The 25,020-nt window shown below is 45.6% G+C and overlaps 1 protein-coding gene across 1 annotated transcript in view; it reads right to left on the reverse strand.

Annotated features, from left to right (window-relative positions):
* The window catches only part of KCTD19 (potassium channel tetramerization domain containing 19), a 487,519-nt gene that overhangs the window by 239,960 nt on the left and 222,539 nt on the right, over positions 1-25,020 (reverse strand). Inside the window, exon 5 of the mRNA XM_029608784.1 lies at positions 18,400-18,531. Coding sequence (XP_029464644.1) covers positions 18,400-18,531 — 132 coding nt within the window. The remainder of the gene's footprint in view (positions 1-18,399; positions 18,532-25,020) is intronic.

Genomic DNA, 25,020 nt, shown 5'->3' on the forward strand with positions numbered 1-25,020 from the left:
ATGCGTCTGGCTCCCAAATACATTGGTCCATTCATAGTACTCGAGCAAGTCGGGGCAGTCTCCTACCGATTGCGGTTGCCCTCCACTTTGAAGATCCACAAGGTGTTTCACGTGTCCCTCCTTAAGCCTGTGATCCTCTCGAAGTTTCATACGACACCGCCCGAGCCGGCTGCGGCCACGGCTGATCCTGATGTCCTCTACACCGTGAAAGATGTGCTGGATGTCCGCTTCCACCACCGCCGATGGGAATACCTCCTCTCGTGGGAGGGGTATGGTCCTGAGGAGAACTCCTGGGAACCCTCTTCCAACATTCTGGAGAAGAATCTCCTCCACCAGTTCCATCTTGCCAACCCAAGTAAACCCCGGCCTCCAGGGAGGGGGTGTAGGATGGGGGGTACTGTTGTGGTCCCGGGCCGTGCCCCGGTCCCTCCACCTACCTCGGGGGCGGCCCGGGCCGTTTCAGAGCTTCCTCGGGCCTGCAGGCCCTCCAGCACGTCTCTCCCTCCTCGGGAGAGACGTTGACGACTCGGCACGACTGGCCCCGCCCCCTGACACGCGCATGCGGGGAGGAGCTCCCCTTAAAGGGGCCAGCACGGGAAAATCAGCAGGACAGCTGGGGATGACGTCAGACGCCTGCAGGTATATGAGTCCCGCTTCTAGGATCCTCCAATGCCTTGCAATAGGTTCCTGGGTGTTGCCTGTGGCTGCTGCGTTCCTGATTATCTTCGTCCTGCTTCTGCCTGCTCCCCTTGCTGTTGATTCTTCTGGCTCTGACCCCTTGGACTGGCTCTGGATCGTGTTCTGGCTCTGACCCCTTGGACTGGCTCTGGATCGTGTTCTGGCTTTGACCTGTGGACCAGCTGTGAACCTCTCTGGATACCGACCCCTGGACTGGCTGCGGACCACCCTTGGACTTCGACTCCGGGACCGACTTCGGGATTACCTACGACCTGCTGGAGGCGCCAGCCGTCCGGAACCACGACCTGCAGGAGGCGCCTGCATCCGGACCACCCTCTCCTTCAGGAGTCGCCTAAGTCCCAGCGGTCGGGTCCCTACAGGCTCCTCCTGGGGGGACTTCGGCTTCCAGGGTGAATCTCCTAAGTCCCAGTGACCAGGCTCTTAAGGGCTTCTCCCGGGAGAGCGCTGGTTTCCAGGGTGAAGATTTTTCAATCTTCAAGCTCCTTCTTCGTCCGTCCGCCCATGGGGTACCGAGTCCTTGGTCGCATAGGGCTCCACCATAAGTCCTGGGTCTCAGCCTGCTTCGAACCTCCGAACCGCTTCCTGGTTGGGACAACTAAAGTAGACTTCTACAGCACTTCGTCTTCTGTCCTAACCAGCCCAAGGGTCCACGAACATAACACTTGGTGCACGCTGTAACCTGGAACGGGTTCCGTAGCAAGCAGGAACCGGAGCAAGCTGAAGACTGAAGCAGGACCAGAGACGAGCCGAGATCAGTGGCAGGCAGCAGGCTGGGCAAACAGGAACAGGCCAAGATCAGGGCAGGCGGCTGGCAAGGCGTAGTCAGGAACAAACCAGGGTCAGAGGCAGGCAGCAGGCAAAGCGTAGTCAGGAGCAAACCAGGGTCAGAGGCAGGCAGCGGGCAAAGCGTAGTCAAGGCAATCCAAGGTCAGCGACAGGAACTCAGTGAAGACGAAGCGCAACTCAGAACTACAAGGCAGTAGTGAACCTCGTTGCAAGGCGATGAGACGGTGTCCGGGCGCCGGTTATATCGCCCTGGGGGCGTGACGTCATCATCGCAGGTGGGGCTCGGCTTCCGGGTGCTGGATGCACAAAGCTGTGTAGGGTGCGCTGCATCGCAGTCTCAACACAGTACTTGATCCTGCTTCTGAAAACCTTTACCTGCCTGTAGTACCTTGCTTCTGAACCTTCGTCCAAAGTCCTTGCATGAGTCTTCGTCTGCGCACTCAAGTGAGTCTTCGTCTGTACCTCCAAGTTCCTCGTCTACGTCTAGAGTCTCTATGTTCCAGAGCCTTTGTCTGCCCTCATCCGTAGTCCAGCCTGCTGCTTCTTGTCATTACTTGTGGCAGGTCCGAAAGGGCTGGGAACGGTCGGAGGACTGTTCAATAACCAACACCATTGTATTGGCTCCAGAAGCATGCAGGTCCAGCAGAGGGTCAGACCGTCCGTCTCCACCCATGCTGGGACACGCCTCACCAACCCTTGGTGCTGCCTTGGAGTTCTCTGAGGTCGCGCCGAGGCCCAAGGGCACACTATCCCCTCAAGATGGGATCGCTCTCCCAGCACTCCCCCTTCCATAACAGAATGCAAGGCCTTCTCGAACAGGAAGGCCTTCCGTAACATATTTACCCTTTCAACACTGTATATGCATTCAAAGTGATGTATCAGGCTTAATTGGTTTAGGGTAGTAACTGCCGTAATAAGCAAGCTACCCCCACGCTTATTTCTTTACCCAGATTGTGAAGTTCAGTCCTTGTTGGTTGTTGTCTTAATGCAAATCCTCTTTTCCACATTTCCCCTTGCCATTGAAGCAGAGAGCAATGTTGGAGTTGCATTAACCATGCGAAGGCTTATTGAGTAAGGGTAGTAATCACCAGGTAGTAGCCTCCACTCCAGTAATCCACCCCCATGGCTCTTCTGTTCATTCCCATCCTCTAACCTTTATGGATCCACAGTGTTTATCCCATGCCCCTTTGAAATCCTTGGTATAACAATACTAAGGGCAATTTGAAAAGTGCAACTCCCTATATCACTGTGATAACATATAACAAAAATAGAGAGACATATAATATAAATTTAATATTTTATTAATGTAGAAAAACCCCCATATATTCAACCCTACATAGACAAGTTAAAACTAAGCTAGCACATCCATCCACATACACCACACTAAAAAATTGCATGAAGTTTGACAAAATTAATGCATAAATGTTTCTTCTATATTTATATAATCGTACATTCAATGTTTTTTAAATGCAAATATGCAAAAAATCACGTGTATAATAAATCATCAAGTTTGAAGTTCATCTGTAATAGGTCCGACAAAAGATATCTTCGTTTCGCCTCTCTGATATTGAGGCTTCCTCAGGGACTATTTTAATAGCGTTATCCTTGCAGTCATGCACTGCAAAAAATAACAAAACCAAAGTAAATCTAAACAGATATTATATAATAATGTGTTTAACACACATCTGAATATTCCAACCTTTTATCAACACAACAATTCCCCTAATGTTAAGAAATCCATTTTTGCCAAACTTATGATTGAAAAAAGTTTTTATAGAAAAATTTTTTTTTTAATTTAAATAATAAAGCTCAATCAACTCATACACTGAATGGCCCTATAAAGCTCCAACCATTTACTTGAGCAAAACCTATCCCTACACACACTACTCTTAAACACCTTCACATACTGCATTCAAGCCTTCACAGTTTTAGTCTTCACCACTTCCTCCGGAAGGGCATCCCAGGCATCCACCACCCTCTCCATGAAGAAATACTTCCTGACTGTTATGGCCGCCGGCCGCAGCAAGCCGCGACCGGGGCCGACCAACATAGCCGCCGGCCGCGGCAGACCGCGGCCAGGAGCAGCAACTCACCAGAGACATCGGGGGAACCCGGAGGCTACTGCAGGAGCAGGGAGCCTCCACCGACAATCTTCTCGCGGCCTTGGCTGCTGTCCTGGCCAGCCATGGAGCCCAGTGGGGCTGCAATGACTCTTCCCCCTTCCTGGCCTCTTAGAGCCGTGCGCGCGGCTGAAGAATAGATTTAAAGGGGCCACGACAGGAAATGTCGTGGCTCCCTTCTGATGCTGCTTCTTCTTCCAGGGGTTTAAAGGCAAGGTCTGCCTTGGTATTGAGGTTCCTGCCTGCGTGTGTTCCTGGCTCTTGGTTCTTGGTTCTTCGTCCCACTCTTCTTCCCCTGCTCCGTGGATTGATTCTTGGCTTCTGACCTCCGGATTAGTGGACGTGTCTTCTCCTGGCTTGATCCTGGTACGGCGTTGGACCTTTCTCCTGGCTTGATCCTGGCTTGATCCTGGTACGGTGTTGGGCCCGTCTCCTGGCTTGACCCCGGTACGGCTCTGGACCCTTCTTTGGCTTTGACCCTGGACTGGACTCGGACCCCGCTGGTATATTGATTCTCAGACCGGCTTTGGACTCTTCCTCAACTCCGTTCTCAGACTATCGCGACCTGCTGGAGGCGCCAGCCGTCTGGAACCCACGACCTGCAGGAGGCGCCTGCTTCCAGACCTTCTACAGTCTTCAGAGGAGTCGCCTAAGTCCCAGCGGCCGGACCCCTACAGGCTCCACCTGGGGGGGGTCACATGCTTTCAGGATGAAGTCTTCTAGCAAGCCTCTACAGTCCAAGAGGCCTCGCCCTGCGACGGTAGCCATCTACCTCGAAACAAGGGTCCACTAACGTAACAGAATACCAAGGCCATGGACCCGGCAGAGGCCTCGGCTCGGCAAGCCATTCCAGGACTAGCCCAGAAGGTCATGGAACAACAACATATTCTAGAATCCATGGCTTCATCCCTAGAACGACTTAATGCACGCCTGGACTCCATGGCAGCGGCTCAAGCTGCCTCTGCCGTCGTGCCCGCATTGACGTCAAACCCTGCTCGAACTACAATTCCACTACCCATACCTCCACGCTATGCAGGGGTTCCTCAGTTGTGTCAAGGATTCATCGACCAGTGCAGCATGCATTTTCAACTCCAAGCCTCTTTGTTCCCAGATGACCTCACCAAGACTACCTACATTCTGTCGCTCTTGGAGGGGAAGGCCCTGGCATGGGCTTCTCCCTATTGGCGAAGATAAGACCCAATTCTACAAGATCTTCAAAAGTTTTTGGAACTTTTCCTCGCAGTTTTCGATGACCCTGGGAAGCAGGTAGTAGCCGGTTCTAAACCTTTGCAACTTCGACAAGGGAACCGAGCTCTCGCAGATTATACCATCGAGTTCAGAACACTGGCTTCAGAACTTCACTGGAGGAGAATTGTTTGCATTCCATATACCTGGAGGATCTGTCGTCGAAGATCAAGGATGAGATGGCAGCTCGTGAACTACCAAGGTCCTTGGACTCTATTATTGAATTAGTAACTCGGATTGACCATCGCCTGCAAGAAAGAGCCCGTGAAGGAGCTAACTCCAGAAGAACCACCTCCTGGAACTCTTCTCATCCATTACCGACTGTCTCTCAAACTACTCCGGCTTCCGGAAGAAATATAGAAGAACCTATGCAACTGGGGCGTGGTCCTCTTTTCCCGGAAGAATGGCAAAGACCCCGTTGTGCTGGCCTCTGCCTGTACTGTGGAGGAACGGGTCACCTCATAGCCCGTTGACTGATCCGTCCGGGAAACATCAAACCTAGGCTCCGGCGGGGGAGTAACCCTAGGCATTACCTCTCCAGCAACCCCACTCACTCTTCGGATCTCTTTGGCACTGAAGGACCTCCAATTCTCTACCATGGCCTTAGTAGACTCCGGTGCTGGCGGGAGTTTCATCCTTCACGATATCGTGGAGAAACTCCATATTCCTCTTCAACTTTGTCCTACGCCGTTGATCATATCCTCTATTCATGGAGATCCTCTACCAGGAAGAATAACCCAACAAACTGTTCCTCTGGCGTGTCACATTGCCCCCAAACATTACGAACAAATTTCGTTTTATGTCATCCAGAAAGCCATACATCCCGTGGTATTGGGTATCTCCTGGTTACAACGGCATAACCCTCAGTTTGATTGGACAACACTGAAGCTTCTGCAATGGGGATCTACCTGTCAAGAAACCTGTCTACGGGAATCCATACCAACCGACAGATACATCTGCATCACACGGCTAGAAGGTCTGCCCGCACAGTATAGTCAATTTGTAGATGTCTTCTCTAAAAAGGCTGCTGATATCTTGCCTCCGCATCGAGAGTTCGACTGTGCCATTAACCTAGTTCCAGGAGCCTCGCCTCCCCGAGGGAAGGTCTATGCATTATCCGCTTCAGAGACTCAGGCGATGATCAGCTATATTCAGGAAAATCTACAAAAAGGGTTCATTTGACGCTCTACCTCGCCAGCCGGAGCTGGTTTCTTCTTTGTAGGGAAAAAGGATGGAACCCTGAGGCCATGTATTGATTTCCGTGGACTCAATGCCATCACCATAAAGGACCGCTACCCACTACCCTTCATCACTGAACTTTTTGATCGTTTACAAGGAGCCCGGATATTTTCTAAATTGGATCTCAGAGGAGCCTATAACTTAATCAAGATTCGTGAAGGTGATGAATGGAAAACAGCATTTAACACAAGAGATGGTTATTACGAGTATCTCGTTATGCCATTTGGACTGACTAATGCTCCTGCTGTGTTTCAACACTTCATCAATGAAGTATTTCGAGATTTACTTTACGTTTGTGTAGTGGTCTACTTGAACGATATTCTTATTTTTTCTTCCAGTCTACAGTCTCACCGGCAACATGTCATCCAAGTCTTACAACATCTAAGAGAGAACAGACTGTATGCCAAGATTGAGAAATGCATTTTTGAAAGAGAATCTTTACCCTTCCTGGGGTACATTATTTCGAAACAGGGGTTTCAAATGGATCCCGCCAAGCTGAAATGCATTAAAGAATGGCCCCAGCCTAATGGATTATGCGCGCTTCAACGTTTCCTTGGATTTGCGAATTATTATCTAAGTTTTATTCAGAACTTTTCTAAATAACAGCTCCTCTCACGGCTTTGATGCGGAAGGGAGCTAACATCAAAGCTTGGTCAGTTGAGGCTGAAGAGGCTTTCCAGGCCCTTAAGAACGCCTTCCTACAACAACCATTTCTTCGACATTCCGACCCTAATCGGTCATTTATTGTGGAGATGGACACTTCTGCTGAAGGAGTAGGAGCTGTTTTAAGCCAGAATGACATTTCGGGGACCTCCCATCCTTGCTCCTATTTTTCAAAGAAGTTTTCTCCAGCGGAACATAATTACTCCATTGGGGACAAGGAATTGCTGGCCATAAAACTGGCGTTTGAGGAGTGGCGGCAATGGCTGGAGGGAGCGCAACACCATATAACGGTATACACGGATCATAAGAATTTGGTATACCTTCAACAGGCTCAACGGTTGAACCCGCGCCAAGCTCGTTGGGCACTCTTTTTTACACGTTTCCATTTTGAACTAAGGTATCACCCAGCTAGCAAAAATTTTATTTATTTATTTAAAAACTTTTCTATACCGTTGCTAAGTTAAATACCATCGCAACAGTTTACATGTAGGCACATATTTAATGTAGGCAAAAGCGTACTATAGTACATTCTAACAGGTGCCGTCAAAGGTTCGGTTACAATATATCATTAAACATAGACATTTAGTGAAGTAGTTCATGACCAATTGTACCAAGGTACTTACACCGGTAGTTTTGTCACATATAGTATTATCGTTATGCTTTATTGTGGTGTGGAGTTCGTAGACTAATCTACTGTACAGTCCTCGGACTGTGTGTCGGTGCCTTTCTGGCTTTTCCTGAATAATTTCTCTATTTTCCTGTCTCTTTCTAAAATGCTTGTTTAAAAAGCCATGTTTTTAAACTTTTCTTAAATGTCTTGAGATCACTTTGTAGTCTGATCTCTGGAGGCATTCTGTTCCAGATTATGGGTCCTGCTAGTGATAGGGCTCTTTCTCTCACTTGGGTTAGTTTTGCTGTTTTAACTGAAAATATCAAAGCTGACGCCTTGTCCCGATCATTTTTAACAGAGGACATAGAGGAACCCATTCAGCATATTATTGATCCGTCCTGTATCACCCTAGCTGCTACTTTTACTGTTCCACCTGGTAAAACGGTGGTTCCCAAAAGATTGCGGAATAAAGTATTGGCCTGGGGACACGATTCACAGCTGGCGGGGCACCCTGGACGAGCCCGGACTCAGACACTCTTACAGCAATACTATTGGTGGCCTGGAATGTGTAAGGACATAAAAGCTTATGTGGCCTCTTGTCCAACCTGTGCCCAACATAAGATTCCTACAGGGAGAATACAAGGACTGTTACAACCATTACCAGCACCCTCCAAACCGTGGACACACATTTCCACAGATTTCATCGTGGAACTTCCGCCCTCAGAGGGCAATACTGTTATATGGGTGGTAGTGGACCGGTTTTCAAAAATGGCCCACTTTATTCCCTTACCCTCCCTCCCGCCTGCTCCTCAGTTGGCTCAATTATTTATGCAACATATCTTTCGACTTCATGGCCTGCTACAGCACATTGTTTCTGACCGTGGTCCCCAGTTCACAGCACGTTATTGGCACAATCTCTGTAAAAAATTTCACATTTCTTTGGACTTCACTACTGCGTTTCACCCACAAGCCAATGGACAGGCTGAACATACAAATCGTACGTTAAAACAATTTCTGCGAATATATGTCAATTCTCGCCAAGATGATTGGGCAACTCTTCTTTCTTGGGCTGAATTTTCTCATAATTCTCATGCCTGTACTGCTACGGGGGCTTCGCCTTTTCAGATCATATTTGGACGTCAACCCAGACCACCATTGCCTTTACCGTTACCAGTTCCGTCCCCAGCAGCCCAGCTCACAGCTGCACAATTAAAAAGGCTTTGGATTAATACTCAACAGATGTTGCATAAAGCAGCACTCTCCGCCAAGAAATTTGCCGATTGACATCGTCAACCAGGTCCTCGGTTCCGCCCAGGTGAAAAAGTATGGCTGAGCACCCGACACATCCGTCTGAGGGTTCCGTCTATGCGACTAGCTCCCCGTTATATCGGGCCCTTTCCAGTGCTTCGACAGCTAGGGCCCGTGACCTATCAACTTCGTCTGCCAGCAACGCTACAGATCCACAATTCCTTTCACACATCTCTGTTGAAGCCATTGGTCCTCACTTGGCCCACTCGCAAGATTCCTGAAGCCTTACCGCCTAGGGCAGAAGATGAGACGATTTATCAGGTGCATGAGGTACTTCTTGTCCGTAAACGAGGTCGCACATAGGAGTACTTGCTGTCTTGGGAAGGATTCGGACCAGAAGAGAATTCCTGGGAACCGGCAAAGAACATCCTGGATAAAACACTTCTCCAGAACTTTCACAATGAGCATCCATTTAAGCCCAAGCCTTCTAGAGGGAGCCCTAAAGGAGGGGGTACTGTTATGGCCGCCGGCTGCAGCAAGCCGTGACCGGGGCCGACCATCATGGCCGCCAGCCGCGGCGGACCACGGCCGGGAGCAGCAACTCACCAGAGACATCGGGGAAACCCAGAGGCTCCTGCAGGAGCAGGGAGTCTCCTCCGACGATCTTCTCATGGCCTTGGCTGCTGTCCTGGCCAGCCGCGGAGCCCAGCGGGGCTGCGATGACTCCTCCCCCTTCCTGGCCTCTTAGAGCCGCGTGCGGCTGAAGAATAGATTTAAAGGGGCCACGACAGGAAATGTCGTGGCTCCCTTCTGATGCTGCTTCCTCTTCCAGGGGTTTAAAGGCAAGGTCTGCCTCTCAGACCTTGCCTTGGTATTGAGGTTCCTGCCTGCGTGTGTTCCTGGCTCTTGGTTCTTGGTTCTTCATCCCGCTCTTCTTCCCCTACTCCGTGGATTGATTCTTGGCTTCTGACCTCTGGACTGGTGGACGTGTCTTCTCCTGGCTTGATCCTGGTACGGCGTTGGACCTTTCCCCTGGCTTGATCCTGGTACGGTGTTGGATCCGTCTCCTGGCTTGACCCCGGTACGGCTCTGGACCCTTCTTCGGCTTTGACCCTGGACTGGACTCGGACCCCGCTGGTATATTGATTCTCGGACCAGCTTTGGACTCTTCCTCGACTCCGTTCTCAGACTGTTGCGACCTGCTGGAGGCGCCAGCCGTCTGGAACCCATGACCTGCAGGAGGCGCCTGCATCCAGACCTTCTACAGTCTTCAGAGGAGTCGCCTAAGTCCCAGCGGCCGGACCCCTACGGGCTCCACCTGGAGGGGTCGCGTGCTTCCAGGGTGAAGTCTTCTAGCAAGCCTCTACAGTCCAAGAGGCCTCGCCCTGCGACGGTAGCCATCTACCTCGAAACAAGGGTCCACTAACATAACACTGACATTGGTTCTGAGTCTTCCTCCCTGGAACTTCAAATTGTGACCCCTAGTTCTACTGATTTTTTTCCAACGTAAAATGTTTTTTGTTGACCATGGATCATTAAAACCTTTCAAGTATCTGAAAATCTGTATCATTTCACCCCTGCTCCTCCACTCCTCCAGGGTGTACATATTTAGGTTATTCAATCTCTCCTCATAAGTCATTTTATGAAGACCATCCACCTTTTTGGTCACCCTTGTCTGGACCGCCTCCATCCTGTCTCTGTCCCTTTGGAGATACAGTCTCCAGAACTGAACACAGTACTCCAGGTGAGGTCTCACCAAGGCCCTGTACAAGTGGATCATCACTTCCTTTCTCTTACAAGATATTCCTCTCTCTATGCAGCCCAGCATTCTTCTGGCTTTAGCTGTCGCCTTGTCACATTGTTTCGCCGACTTCAGATCCTTAGACACTATCACTCCAAGGTCTCTCTCCTGTTCCGTGCACATCAGTCCTTCACCTCCCATCAAATACAGTTCTTTTGGATTTCCACATCCCATATGCATGACTCTGCACTTTTTGGCATTGAATCTCAGCTGCCATATCTTCGACCACTCTTCCAGCTTCCTTAAATCCGGTCTCATTCTCTCCACTCCTTCCGGCCTGTCCATTCTGTTGCAGATCTTAGTATCATCCGCAAAAAGACAAACCTTACCTTCTATCCTGACCGCAATGTCTCTCACAAAGATATTGAACAGGACCTGTCCCAACACCGACCCTTGCAGCACTCCGCTTAACACCGCTCTTTCTTCAGAGTAAGTTCCATTTACCATCACACATTGTCTTCTGTCCGTCAACCAGTTTGCAATCCAGGCCACCACCTTGGCACTCACTCCTAAGATGAACCTTGTTGTCCCCCAGGGACTTTATCAACTGCTCCAAATCATACCCGAATAAAAAACCACCTTTAAATGGAATAGCACCAAGCTGATCCTTGGATGAAATATCCGCTGACCAGTTGCAAAGCCATAAAATCTGCCTTGCCGACACTGCCGATGACATGGGGCGAGAGGATTTGCGGAGCAGGTCATACAGCGCGTCCACTCCATATGCTACCACAGCCTCCAAGAGCTGCGCCTGCTCTGACTCACCTGGAGGAAGATCTTCTCTGGACATCAGCAATTGCTGCACCCAGTGCAGGCTCACACACAGCATATAACTACTAGACACCGCCGCCCAGATACCCAGGGCCGACACTCAAAGATGCGTTTAAGTAGCACTTCCAGCTTGCGGTCTTGTATATGCTTGAGAGCCGCTGAGCCTGCAATTGGAATAGTGGTCCACTTAACAACAGCTGAAACTGAAGTGTCTACCATAGGGGGCCTCAGGAGTTCCAAAAACTCATCCAGTAATGGATACAGTTTATTCATAGCTCGCCCCACTCTCAAACTAGCATCCGGAGTATCCTACTCCCTGGTCATCAATCCTGCCAGGACCGGGTCCAACTTGTCCTGTGGAGGAGCCTACAGGGGAAGTTCCACTCCGAGCTCAGAAAGCACAGCTGGAATGAGGGACTCCAATTCCTCTCTCTTGAACAGACGTATCACCTTAGGATCATCTCCATCCAAGGTGAACTGTTTCCCCTAGTCATCATCCAATCCCCCCCTGGCGGGGGGGGGGGGGGGGGAGGGGGGGGAGGGAGGAGAGACTCCTGCATCTACAGTCACACTGCCCGGGGCCCCCGGAGTGGCAGAGCCTCCCAAAGTCACAGCGCCTTTTAACTTCGCGATCTGCAAAGACGCGGGCACATCCGTGTGCTTGGCTATCTTGGGACAGCCCTTGCGCATGTCTCTTTGGCAAAGCACCACCTTGTGGAGACCGGGAAGCCAAAAATGCTTTATGCATAAGGAGGACAAAATCCAAAAAAAAAAAGGAATCAGAATCAACATCTTGTCCTCCTAGAACAGCAGGATCCTCATGTAAAGAATCCTGGTCCTGATCTAAAGTATCCTCAGAACTGGCAGGGACCGGTGACAGTGCAGGAGGAAGCTCCCCCTCCCCCATAGCCCTTGCCTGAGCTGCAGCAAAGGTGTTTAAGAGGGCTGCCATGCCTGCACTGAGGGAGAAAGGATCAGCCTGAAGCTCCTGTGGAGCAGATCGTTTTTGAGCCCCTCAAGGCTTGGCTGATGCTGCAGACCCTGAAAAAGAACTGCCTTCCCCACCAGGTAGGCAATGGGAGCAAATACCAGCCCTAGAAAACGGCCCAAAAAACGTGAAAAACACAGCGAATTTCATAAAAAATGCGGTGATTCTGATGGGGAGGGGTCCTGGATCGCAGGAGACCAAAAAAGAAAATTTTCCAAACATTTCGATTTTTTTTTTTTTTTTAATGCTCAGAAACACCACTGGTGTTCCCTCTCTCTCAAATATGCTTACACACACACAATCATGCTGCCCCTCTCTCAAGCACACATGCTTATACACACACACACTTCCTCTCTCTAAGACACACATGCTTACACATACACACACACACACACACACATACACCACTCATACAAAGAACATAAGAACATGCCATACTGGGTCAGACCAAGGGTCCATCAAGCCCAGCATCCTGTTTCCAACAGTGGCCAATCCAGGCCATAAGAACCTGGCAAGTACCCAAAAACTGTCTATTCCATGTTACTGTTGCTAGTAATAGCAGTGGCTATTTCCCAAGTCAACTCAATTAATAGCAGGTAATGGACTTCTCCTCCAAGAACTTATCCAATTCTTTTTTAAACATAGCTATACTAACTGCACTAACCACATCCTCTGGCAACAAATTCCAGAGTTTAATTGTGCGTTGAGTGAAAAACAACTTTCTCCGATTAATTTTAAATGTGCCACACGCTAACTTCATGGAGTGCCCTCTAGTCTTTCTATTATCCGAAAGAGTAAATAACCAATTCACATCTACCCGTTCTAGACCTCTCATGATTTTAAACACCTTTATCATATCCCCCCTCAGCCGTCTCTTCTCCAAGCTGAAAAGTCCTAACCTCTTTAGTCTTTCCTCAGAGGGGAGCTGTTCAATTTCCCCTTATCATTTTGGTCGCCCTTCTCTGTACCATCTCCATCGCAATTATATCTTTTTTGAGATGCGGCGACCAGAATTGTACACAGTATTCAAGGTGCAGTCTCACCATGGAGCAATACAGAGGCATTATGACATTTTCCATTTTATTCACCATTCCCTTTCTAATAATTCCCAACATTCTGTTTGCTTTTTTGACTGCCGCAGCACACTGAACCGACGATTTCAATGTGTAATCCACTATGATGCCTAGATCTCTTTCTTGGTTTGTAGCACCTAATATGGAACCTAACATTGTGTAACTATAGCATGGATTATTTTTCCCTATATGCATCACCTTGCACTTATCCACATTAAATTTCATCTGCCATTTTGATGCCCAATTTTCCAGTCTCACAAGGTCTTCCTGCAATTTATCACAATCTGCTTGTGATTTAACTACTCTGAACAATTTTGTAACATCTGCAAATTTGATTATCTCACTCGTCGTATTTCTTTCCAGATCATTTATAAATATATTGAAAAGTGTCCCAATACAGATCCCTGAGGCACTCCACTGCCCACTCCCTTCCACTGAGAAAATTGTCCATTTAATCCTACTCTCTGTTTCCTGTCTTTTAACCAGTTGTAATCCACGAAAGGACATCACCACCTATCCCATGACTTTTTACTTTTCTTAGAAGCCTCTCATGAGGAACTTTGTCAAATGCCTTCTGAAAATCCAAGTACACTACATCTACTGGTTCACCTTTATCCACATGTTTATTAACTCCTTCAAAAAAGTGAAGCAGATTGGTGAGGCAAGACTTGCCTTGGGTGAAGCCATGCTGACTTTGCTCCATTAAACCATGTCTTTCTATATGTTCTGTGATTTTGATGTTTAGAACACTTTCCACTATTTTTCCTGGCACTGAAGTCAGGCTAACTGGTCTGTAGTTTCCTGGATGGCCCCTGGAGCCCTTTTTAAATTTTGGGGTTACATTAGCTATCCTCCAGTCTTCAGGTACAATGGATGATTTTAATGATAGGTTACAAATTGTTACTAATAGGTCTGAAATTTCATTTTTTAGTTCCTTCAGAACTCTGGGGTGTATACCATCCGGTCCAGGTGATTTACTACTCTTCAGTTTGTCAGTCAGGTCTACCACATCTTCTAGGTTCACCGTGATTTGGTTCAGTCCATCTGAATCATTATCCATGAAAACCTTCTCCGGTATGGGTACCTCCCCAACATCTTTTTCAGTAAACACTGAAGAAAAGAAATCATTTAATCTTTCCACGATAGCCTTATCTTCTCTAAGTACCCCTTTAACTCCTCGATCATCTAATGGTCCAACTGACTCCCTCACAGGCTTTCTGCTTCAGATATATTTTAAAAAGTTTTTACTGTGAGTTTTTGCCTCTACGGCCAACTTCTTTTCAAATTCTCTCTTAGCCTGTCTTATTAATGTCTTACATTTAACTTACCAATGTTTATGCATTATCCTATTTTCTTCTGTTGGATCCTTCTTCCAATTTTTGAATGAAGATCTTTTGGCTAAAATAGCTTCTTTCACCTCCCTTTTTAACCATGCTGGTAATCGTTTTGCCTTCTTTCCACCTTTCTTAATGTGTGGAATACATCTGGACTGTGCTTCCAGGATGGTATTTTTTAACAATGACCACGCCTCTTGCACACGTTTTACTTTTGTAGCTGCTCCTTTCAGTTTTTTTCTAACAATTTTTCTCATTTTATCAAAGTTTCCCTTTTGAAAGTTTAGCACGAGAGCCATGGATTTGCTTACTGTCCCACTTCCAGTCATTAATTGAAATTTGATCATATTATGATCACTATTGCCAAGCAGCCCCACCACCGTTACCTCTCTCACCAAATCGTGTGCTCAACTGAGAATTAGATCTAAAATTGCTCCCTCTCTCATCGGTTCCTGAACCAATTGCTCCATAAAGCTATCATTTATTCCATCCAGGAACTTTATCTCTCTAGCGTGTCCCGATGATACATTTACCCAGTCAATATTGGGGTAATTGAAGTCTCCCATTATTACCGCACTACCAATTTGGTTAGCTTCCCCAATTTCTCTTAGCACACAGGCGTGCATTCATTCACCTTCGCCGGCCGGGGCAGGGGAACCAAAGCAGCTTCCAGCAGCCCCTGCCGGCGAAGGTGAATGAATGCAATTTGGGCGCTCAAGGCAGTGCATTAGCGAACGCCGATGTCACACGTCATGACGCCAAATGTCGTGACGTCACGCCTTGAGCGACCAAATTGCACGCACAGGCGCATATTCATTCCCCTTGCCGGCAGGGGCTGCTGGAAGCCGCTTTCGCCACCAGCTCCCTCCGCTGGATGGATGCATGCACGCCCGCCGGCGAAGGTGAGTGAATGAATGCACACCCGCCGCATACGGGCGTGCATTCATTCACTTTTGCCCGCACGCTTTCGCCCGCCGCTTTCGCCCGCCCGCCTATACGCTTTCGCCCGCCGCTTTCACCGCCGGCTGCCCCCGGGAGGCAGGGGAGCCGCAGTACTTCTCCTCGGGAGGAGGAGAGAGAGGACTGTTCAAAGAAAATTCACATGCAGTAAGTTTACTTTTATTATACTTTATTTACTTTTGTTTTAATGATATGTCGATTTTCGCCCTGCGCCTTGCTTCGGGAGGGGGGGATTTTGATCGGAGCCTGCCTATTGCTGTCACACCACACTAATGCCAGGGTAAGGGTCCCGGGGGGTGAGGGGGTCGTTTGCCCATGAAATTTCGTCTCTCTGACCCGACGCTCCACACTAACGCAGGGGTAAGGGTAGGTGGTAAGTTAGCAGGTTAAATGCGTGGCAAAACTACAGGTTAAAAAGGAGATAAGCGGGGCGCACATTGCTGTATGGGAGTTAATAGCTAATCGGAGCGTTTACATCTCATATACATGCTGCGGGCGGAAAGGGTTACCGGTTGATTTAAAGAAGCGGTAAGGATGAGTTTAAAGGGGTAATGAATCGCGGGTTGGACTTACGCGGCCTAATTGTGATTTAGAAGCGGGTTAGAAGCAGGGTAACCCTGGCTGCGCTTTACTGTATTGGTCTGTAAATCAGAAAAAATTCATTCAGATAAGGTAAAAATGTTAAGAAATCAAATTAGAAAAACCAAATCTTTTGAATCAAATATTGAGACATGAGCCACTCTTATAGTGTAGTTATCATTTGTATCAGAAAGAGATTCTGTTCTTAGATTATTCTTTAGACACCAGAATATAAATTTCTATGGTCAGAATATTAGGATATTTCCAGACATTGCCCGGGATACACAAATTAGGTGGAAGAAGTTTATACTTATTAGAGGAGAGGTACTACAAAGAGGGGCTAAATTTCTTTTAAGATTTCCGTGTCGCTGTATTGTCACTTATCAGGACTCGAAGTATGTCTTTAATCAACCGGAACAACTGCATTCTTATCTTGATTCCCATTCCTAGATTCTTCATTGTGCTGTTAAAAGTAGTTTTATGATTGGGTTAGACAACAATAGTAGAATGTGAACTATTACTACGTAATATCTGCTTCCTTAGGGGTAGATTTTAAAAAAATGTGCGTTCGCGTACTTTTGTTGGCGCACCAGTCGCAAACAAAAGTACGCTGGATTTTAGTAGATACGCGTGTAGCCGCGCGTATCTTCTAAAATCCAGGATCAGCGCGCGCAAGGCTGCTGATTTTGGGCAGCCGGCGAGCGCCTAGCTGCGCAGCCTGCCTCCGTTCCCCTCGGAGGGAACTCTCTTTCGCCCTCCCCTCCCCTTCCCCTCCCTTCCTCTACCTATCCCACTCCCCCGGCCCTATCTAAACCCCCCCCTACCTTTGTCCACGGATTTACGCCTCCCGGAGGGAGACGTAAATCCACGCGCGCCAGCGGGCTGCTGGCGCGCTGAGACGCAACCCGGGGGCGGTTCCGGAGGGCATGGCCACGCCCCCGGACCGCCCCGGGCCGAAACCACGCCCCCGAAACGCCCCCGAAACGCCCCCGAAACGCCGCGTCCCGCCCCCAAAACGCAGCATCGATCGGACCCGCCCCAACACGCCCCCGGCAAAAAACCCCGGGACTTACGCGAATCCCGGGGCTCTGCGTGCGCCGGCAGGCCTATGGAAAATAGGCGCGCCGGCGCGCATGGCCCTGCTCGCGTAAATCCGCCCGGATTTACGCGAGCAGGGCTTTTAAATTCCGCCCCTTAGTTTCTTCTTCTCCAATTCTCTCAATTTTTTTATGAATGTATTCTTTAGATAAACACAGATTGTTAATATTATATGTTGAAGATATTTTCCAGTGGAGCAATGTTTCTTAAAATATGTGTATTGTATCTTTAAGACATGTAAAATTCAATAAAAAAAAAAATAGCCTGGTCACGCGCACATGTGTGCCTAATTTTAAGTGGATGCGTGCCTAGACACGCAAATCTCTATTTTACCGCATAAATCAGGGTATTTTATAACGGGCACATGTCCATGCCATTGCCAGTTTCACCAGTTTGTCCACCAGTTTGACCAGTTAAAAGCTAGGTCCTCCAAACCCCCTGGTTTAATAGCCTGCACTTTCCCCCATTACCCCAGGCCCTTTAAATAAACCTGGCAGGAATGGCCGGATTAAATTTTTATATAACTTACACCTCCTCCCTAGCAGAAGTAAACTTAAGCAGCAGCGGACCTGGGCACATGCAAGAACATGTAAGTATTTATGTGAACATCTGTTGGCTATGCCCTGCGCAACAATGCCCCTTTTTGAAATGAAGTGAGATATGCGTACAGCAGGAAATACGCCTGCATCTGGTCGGCTTTTAAAATTCGGTCAGTATGCGTAAGCCTGACTTGTGTGCACATCACCTAATTTATAAGCACACCGGGCTTTTAAAATTCACTTTAACTTTGCACTTGCTTTGTTATTGGGCAACAGACAGAGGTATAATACTGCATGTAGATCTGAAAATCAAATCTATATATGTAATTTTTCTGGCCTGACCTATTCCTACCATCTCGATGGCCCTTTCCTGTCATGGGTAAATATACTTGCCTACATGACTGTACTTACCTGCTCCATGGATTCAATGTTCACTCAGGGGAATCAAGCTGGGCAACTTCTTAGTTACTCAGCAATATCCCTGTGAAAAGAGTCTTTGGAATATTTATAAAAATACACTTTTATAGTTCATATGTCTTGTGAAACCAGTTTGAACAGCATTACTATACAGAAACATATAACAATAGCTAGGACCTAAGTTTAACATAAAAGCTAATGAATGTTAAATACTTGCTTTGTCACATACCTAAATTATTCTTTTGGACTTTGACTGCATCTGTAAGCTCAGGGATTCCCAATTGTTCAACTTCTGTTTCCAAAATCTCTATGCTGGAAAAACTATCTGGTAATAAAATCTTCCCAGAATGAAGAAAATTAGCTATAAAAATCAAGGAAAAGTACATAACTTTTATGACTTAAAGTTCTCTTTAGCAAAATAATTCTGTTGTCATTCTTATTCAACAGCATACACTGTAGAAAAATTATTTTAGAAGGCAATACAAATTGTTTTAATATATGGAATATATTTCCACAAATTATTCTATTTACTGCCACTTACAGAAACCTGATGATTCCATGCAGTCTACTAAGTTTTCTGATTATAACTTTTGAAATTCTCTTGCTGGTTAATCCATTCCTTTTAATTTGTGCAAGGGTTGTTTATATTTTCATTCAATTTTGTTGTGCCTATATAGAAACTACTGCTTTGAAACTGAACTTTAATTTATATTCCCACCCACCCCACTTCCTTTTTCTATTATATAAACTTTGGAACTTTTGTTTTCTGTTTTTATTTTATTTTTCCCCAGAATGTATCAGTGTTTATTACAAGAAGAACAAACATGATATTTACCTGGAAAAATAGCTAATTTTTTTTTCAATAATTTCTCCCATTTTTGTTCTTCTTGTAATAAACACTGATAAATTACCAATTAAAAAAGAAAACAAATGTCCCTAGATGCACTCTAATTTTATGGAAGCAGATTTTCCTTTCCTGTAATATTTTTCTCTGTTGCATACATTGTACCTGTGCTTAATTTCTCTTTAATTCTTCAAGAGATGATTAGATCTTATTTGTTTGCTGAGTTTTAGAGAGAACTCCATGAGAATTTTGAGTTAATTACTTGAATTGAAATATAAACCCTTTTCTGAAATAATAAAAATGTGCAGACTGCAGTAAGTGCCACATGTATGATTAACTTTCTGTTGGGGAGAGGTTGTATATGTACATCCAGAATAAAGAACTCCTAACTCTCAGAGAGTAAGGTCTCTGGAATCATAGGGCCTCATTTTTATAAGCATTTTTATGCTTAAAATTGGATTCTACATGTGTTAAATGCACTTTACCCATGTAAGTGGGCTTTTGAAAATTGTTATAATATATGCCACTAAACTGTCAATAGGTTTTACCTGCATTAAGTGCACTTAATGTGGGTAATTGGCTTTTGAAAATTGCTGTGATAGTATGTTGCATTTACATGCATAATTCCTTTGTAAATTCACCTGTAAAGTGGCAGAACTGGAGAAACTGAGGCAAAGAAGTATATAGAGCCATATTTCCCAACTTTTTCAAGCCCGAGGCACATCTACATCAGGAAGAATGTTGTGAGGCACAGCAGCCTCCACATGGTAGGCAATGTGGACATGAAAATGACTCATATGGTCAAAAGAAGAGCTAGGAGGCTAGAGTAGCAAACTTGGAGGAGCTGAGGGAGCAGAAAGGTACATTGACGAGACCTTCAGGGACATAGTAGCCAAGTCCCAAAGCCATTCTGGCAGCCCCAGTGCTGCTTTGGATCAGAAAGGTCTCCCAATAGGAGAACATCACCCTGGTGTAGCAGGAAGTGATCCTGTAGCAAGGACCTGCTCTCCAGGTGATGTATTGTCCTCTCGCACTGAGGACAAATCTTCCAGGGCTACTGCCCAGGAGGGATGGGTTAGGCCGGCCATCATAGTTGGTGATTCGATTATTAGAAATGTAGATAGCAGGGTGGCTGATGGACGTGAAGACCGCCTGGTAACTTGCCTGCCTGGTGCGAAGGTGACAGACCACACGCGTCACCTAGATAGGATTATAGACAGTGCTGGGGAGGAGCCACTTGTCTTGGTACATGAGGGCACCAATGACATAGGAAAATGTGGGAGAGAGGTTCTGGAAGCCAAATTTAGGATTTTAGGTAGGAAGCTGAAATCCAGAACCACCAGGGTGGCATTCTCTGAAATGCTTCCTGTTCCACGTGCAGGTCCCCAGAGGCAGGCAGAGCTCTAGAGTTTCAATGCGTGGATGAGACGATGGTGCAGGGAAGAGGGATTCAGCTTTGTAAGGAACTGGGGAAACTTTTGGAGAAAGGGGAGACTTTTCCGAAAGGATGGGCTCCACCTTAACCAGAGTGGAACCAAGCTGCTGGCACTAACTTTCAAAAAGGAGATAGAACAGCTTTTAAACTAGAACAAGGGGAAAAGCTGACAGTCACTCAGCAGTGCATGGTTCGGAGAAATGTATCCTTGAAGGATACTAATTAAACAGGAGAGTTAGGGCATCCCAACAGAGAGGTTCCATTAAATGCAAATACAGTTCATATACCTATATATAAAAAATCAGCAAAGCTAATGATTTCCGAATTATCCCAAACAACTGAAAAGCAGGTTGTTAAAACAAGCAAAAAACACACTTTGAAATGTCTGTATGCCAATGCCAGAAGTCTAAGTAGTAAGATGGGAGAGTTAGAGTGTATAGCAGCAAATGATGAGATTGACATAATTGGCATCACAGAGACTTGGTGGAAGGAGGATAACCAATGGGACAGTTCTATATCAGGGTACAAATTATATCGCAATGATAGGGAGGATCAACTTGGTGGGGGTGTGGCACTTTATGTCCGGGAGGGTATAGAGTCCAACAGGATAAAGATCATACAAGAGACTAAATGCTCAGTAGAATCTATATGGGTAGAAATCCCATGTGTGTTGGGTAAGAGTATAGTGATAGGAGTATACTACCGTCCATCTGGACAAAATGGTCAGACAGATGATGAAATGCTAAAAGAAATCAGGGAAGCAAACCAATTTGGCAGTGCAATAATAATGGGAGATTTCAATTACCCACGTAAACATGGTGCAGGAAAGAATATACAGTTCCATCGAAATTTCAAATATACTTTTATTATATCTTCAGGCATTCAAAGTTCAGTTAAGTGCGGCAACTCCATTTCGAGTAAACAAACAGAAATAGGGGGACTTTAAAAATTTCTGTTTGTTTACTCGAAATGGAGTTGCCGCACTTAACTGAACTTTGAATGCCTGAAGATATAATAAAAGTATATTTGAAATTTCGATGGAACTGTATATTCTTTCCTGCACCATGTTTACGTGAGTACTTGCTTATGTGCAAGGTTTGCTTCGGTTGATTTTTGGAGATTTCAATTACCCCAATATTGACTGGGTAAATGTAACATCAGGATTTGCCAGGGACATAAAGTTCCTGGATGTAATAAATGATTGCTTCATGGAGCGATTGGTTCAGGAACCAACAAGAGAGGGAGCTATTTTAGATTTAATTCTTAGTGGAACGCAAGATTTGGTGAGAGAAGTAACGGTGGTGGGGCCACTTGGCAACAGTGATCATAACATGATCAAATTTAAACTAATAACTGGAAGGGGGACAATAAGTAAATCTGCAGCTCTAACACTAAATTTAAAAAAGGGAAACTTTGATAAAATGAGAAAAATAGTTAGAAAAAAACTGAAAGGTGCAGCTGCAAAGGTTAAAAGTGTTCAACAGGCATGGACATTGTTTAAAAATGCAATCCTAGAGGTGCAGTCCATTTGTATTCCACGCATTAAGAAAGGTGGAAGGAAGGCAAAACGATTACCGTCATGGTTAAAAGGTAAGGTGAAAGAGGCTATTTTAGCCAAAAAAAATCCTTCAAAAATTGGAAGAAGGATCCATCTGAAGAAAATAGGATAAAACATAAGCATTGTCAAGCTAAGTGTAAAACATTGATAAGACAGGCGAAGAGAGAATTTGAAATGAAATTGGCCATAGAGGCAAAAACTCATAATAAAAACTTTTTAAATATATCCAAAGCAATAAACCTGTGAGGGAGTCGGTTGGACCATTAGATGACAGCGGGGTTAAGGGGGCTCTTAGGGAAGATAAGGCCATTGCAGAAAGACTAAATGAATTCTTAGCCTCCGTGTTTACTAATGAGGATGTTGGGGAGATACCAGTTCCGGAGATGGTTTTCAGGGGTGATGAGTCAGACGAACTGAACGAAATCACTGTGAACCTGGAAGATGTAGTAGGCCAGATTGACAAACTAAAGAGTAGCAAATCACCTGGACCGGATGGTATGCATCCTAGGGTTCTGAAGGAACTCAAAAATGAAATTTCTGATCTATTAGTTAAAATTTGTAACCTATCATTAAAATCATCCATTGTACCTGAAGACTGGAGGGTGGCCAATGTAACCCCAATATTTAAAAAAGGCTCCAGGGCGATCCGGGTAACTATAGTCCAGTGAGCCTGACTTCAGTGCCGGGAAAAATAGTGGAAACTATTCTCAAGAACAATATTGTAAAGCATATATAAAGACATGATTTAATGGAACATAGTCAACATGGATTTACCCAAGGGAAGTCTTGCCTAACAAATCTGCTTCATTTTTTTGAAGGGGTTAATAAACATGTGGATAAAGGTGAACCGGTAGATGTAGTGTATTTGGATTTTCAGAAGGCGTTTGACAAAGTCCCTCATGAGAGGCTTCTACGAAAACTAAAAAGTCATGGGATAGGAGGCAATGTCCTTTCATGGATTACAAGCTGGTTAAAAGACAGGAAACAGAGAGTAGGATTAAATGGTCAATTTTCTCAGTGGAAAAGGGTAAACAGTGGAGTGCCTCAGGGATCTGTACTTGGACCGCTGCTTTTCAATATATATATATATATATATATATATATATATATATATATATATATATATATATATATATATATAAATGATCTGGAAAGGAATACGACGAGTGAGGTTATCAAATTTGCAGATGATACAAAATTATTCAGAGTAGTTAAATCAGAAGCAGACTGTGATACATTGCAGGAGGACCTTGCAAGACTTGAAGATTGGGCATCCAAATGGCAGATGAAATTTAATGTGGACAAGTGCAAGGTGTTGCATATAGGGAAAAATAACCGTTGCTGTAGTTACACAATGTTAGGTTCCATATTAGGAGCTACCACCCAGGAAAAAGATCTAGGTATCATAGTGGATAATACTTTAAAATCGTCAGCTCAGTGTGCTGCAGCAGTCAAAAAAGCAAATAGAATGTTAGGAATTATTAGGAAGGGAATGGTTAATAAAACGGAAAATGTCATAATGCCTCTGTATCGCTCCATGGTGAGGCCACACCTTGAATACTGTGTACAATTCTGGTCGCCGCATCTCAAAAAAGAAATAGTTGCGATGGAGAAGGTACAGAGAAGGGCTACCAAAATGATAAAGGGGATGGAACAGCTTCCCTATGAGGAAAGGCTGAAGAGGTTAGGGCTGTTCAGCTTGGAGAAGAGACGGCTGAGGGGGGATATGGTAGAGGTCTTTAAGATCATGAGAGGTCATGAATGAGTAGATGTGACTCGGTTTCACTTTCGAATAATAGAAGGACTAGGGGGGCATTCCATGAAGTTAGCAAGTGGCACATTTAAGACTAATCGGAGAAAATTCTTTTTCACTCAACGCACAATAAAGCTCTGGAATTTGTTGCCAGAGGATGTGGTTAGTGCAGTTAGTGTAGCGGGGTTCAAAAAAGGTTTGGATAAGTTCTTGGAGAAGTCCATTAATGGCTATTAATCAATTTTACTTAGGGAATAGCCACTGCTATTAATTGCATCAGTAGCATGGGATCTTCTTAGTGTTTTGGTAATTGCCAGGTTCTTGTGGCCTGGTTTTGGCCTCTGTTGGAAACAGGATGCTGGGCTTGATGGACCCTTGGTCTGACCCAGCATGGCAATTTCTTATATTTTTAGGGAAAAACTGAAAGCCCCACATCTCTATTCCAAGTTTTAAAACAGAGAGAAGGAGCAGAGACACATGAACTTATCACAACAGTTTACAGGTTAAACATTCATAATTATGCTATGTGTTACAAAGGTAGACATACAAGAATGAAAACCGATTATCATTCATAATTATAGGATGTATTACATTGGCAGACATACAATATGAAACAGAACTGGGGTATATGGGGTAGGGAGGGAATGGTTTTGCTCATGTCATGTTTTGATTAACTGGGTCATGGGGAAATGGTGGTTTATATCAAGCTGTAGGCATTTTTGAATAGCCATGTTTTCAAATCACTTTTAAATTTCTTTTTGTCTGTCATTGTTCGTAGTTCCTCTGGCATAGAGTTCCATATTTTTGGGCCAGCAATATATATAACTGTCTCTAGTTTGCATAGATAAGAATTTCTTATTGTGGGGATTTCTAGGAGGTCTTTGTTTTGTGATCTTAGATTTCGTGGGGGATTGTGTAGTTTAAATGATATTCCCATCAGATCATCCCTACAAAGAATCCCTACAAAAAACTCTTAACCATTGGACCAGCTGCCTTCAAGCAATCAACCAACTCCTTTCCACTCTCAACTTGGTCCTGAACACTGATAAGACTGAGAGTCTTATCATCTCTAAAGAAGATTTCACTGCACCTCCGACTTCACCGTCCTCCTCCCAATCAGCCAACTCAACTATTAAACACTCTCCATTTGTTAGAGACCTAGGAGTGATACTAGATAAGCAGCTTAACCTAAAGATGTTTGTGAACACCACTACTAAGGAGTGCTTCTTCAAATTGCAAGTCCTTAGAAACCTAAAACCT

Source organism: Rhinatrema bivittatum, chromosome 7 (assembly GCF_901001135.1).
Source record: "Rhinatrema bivittatum chromosome 7, aRhiBiv1.1, whole genome shotgun sequence".
Lineage (NCBI taxonomy): Eukaryota > Metazoa > Chordata > Amphibia > Gymnophiona > Rhinatrematidae > Rhinatrema > Rhinatrema bivittatum.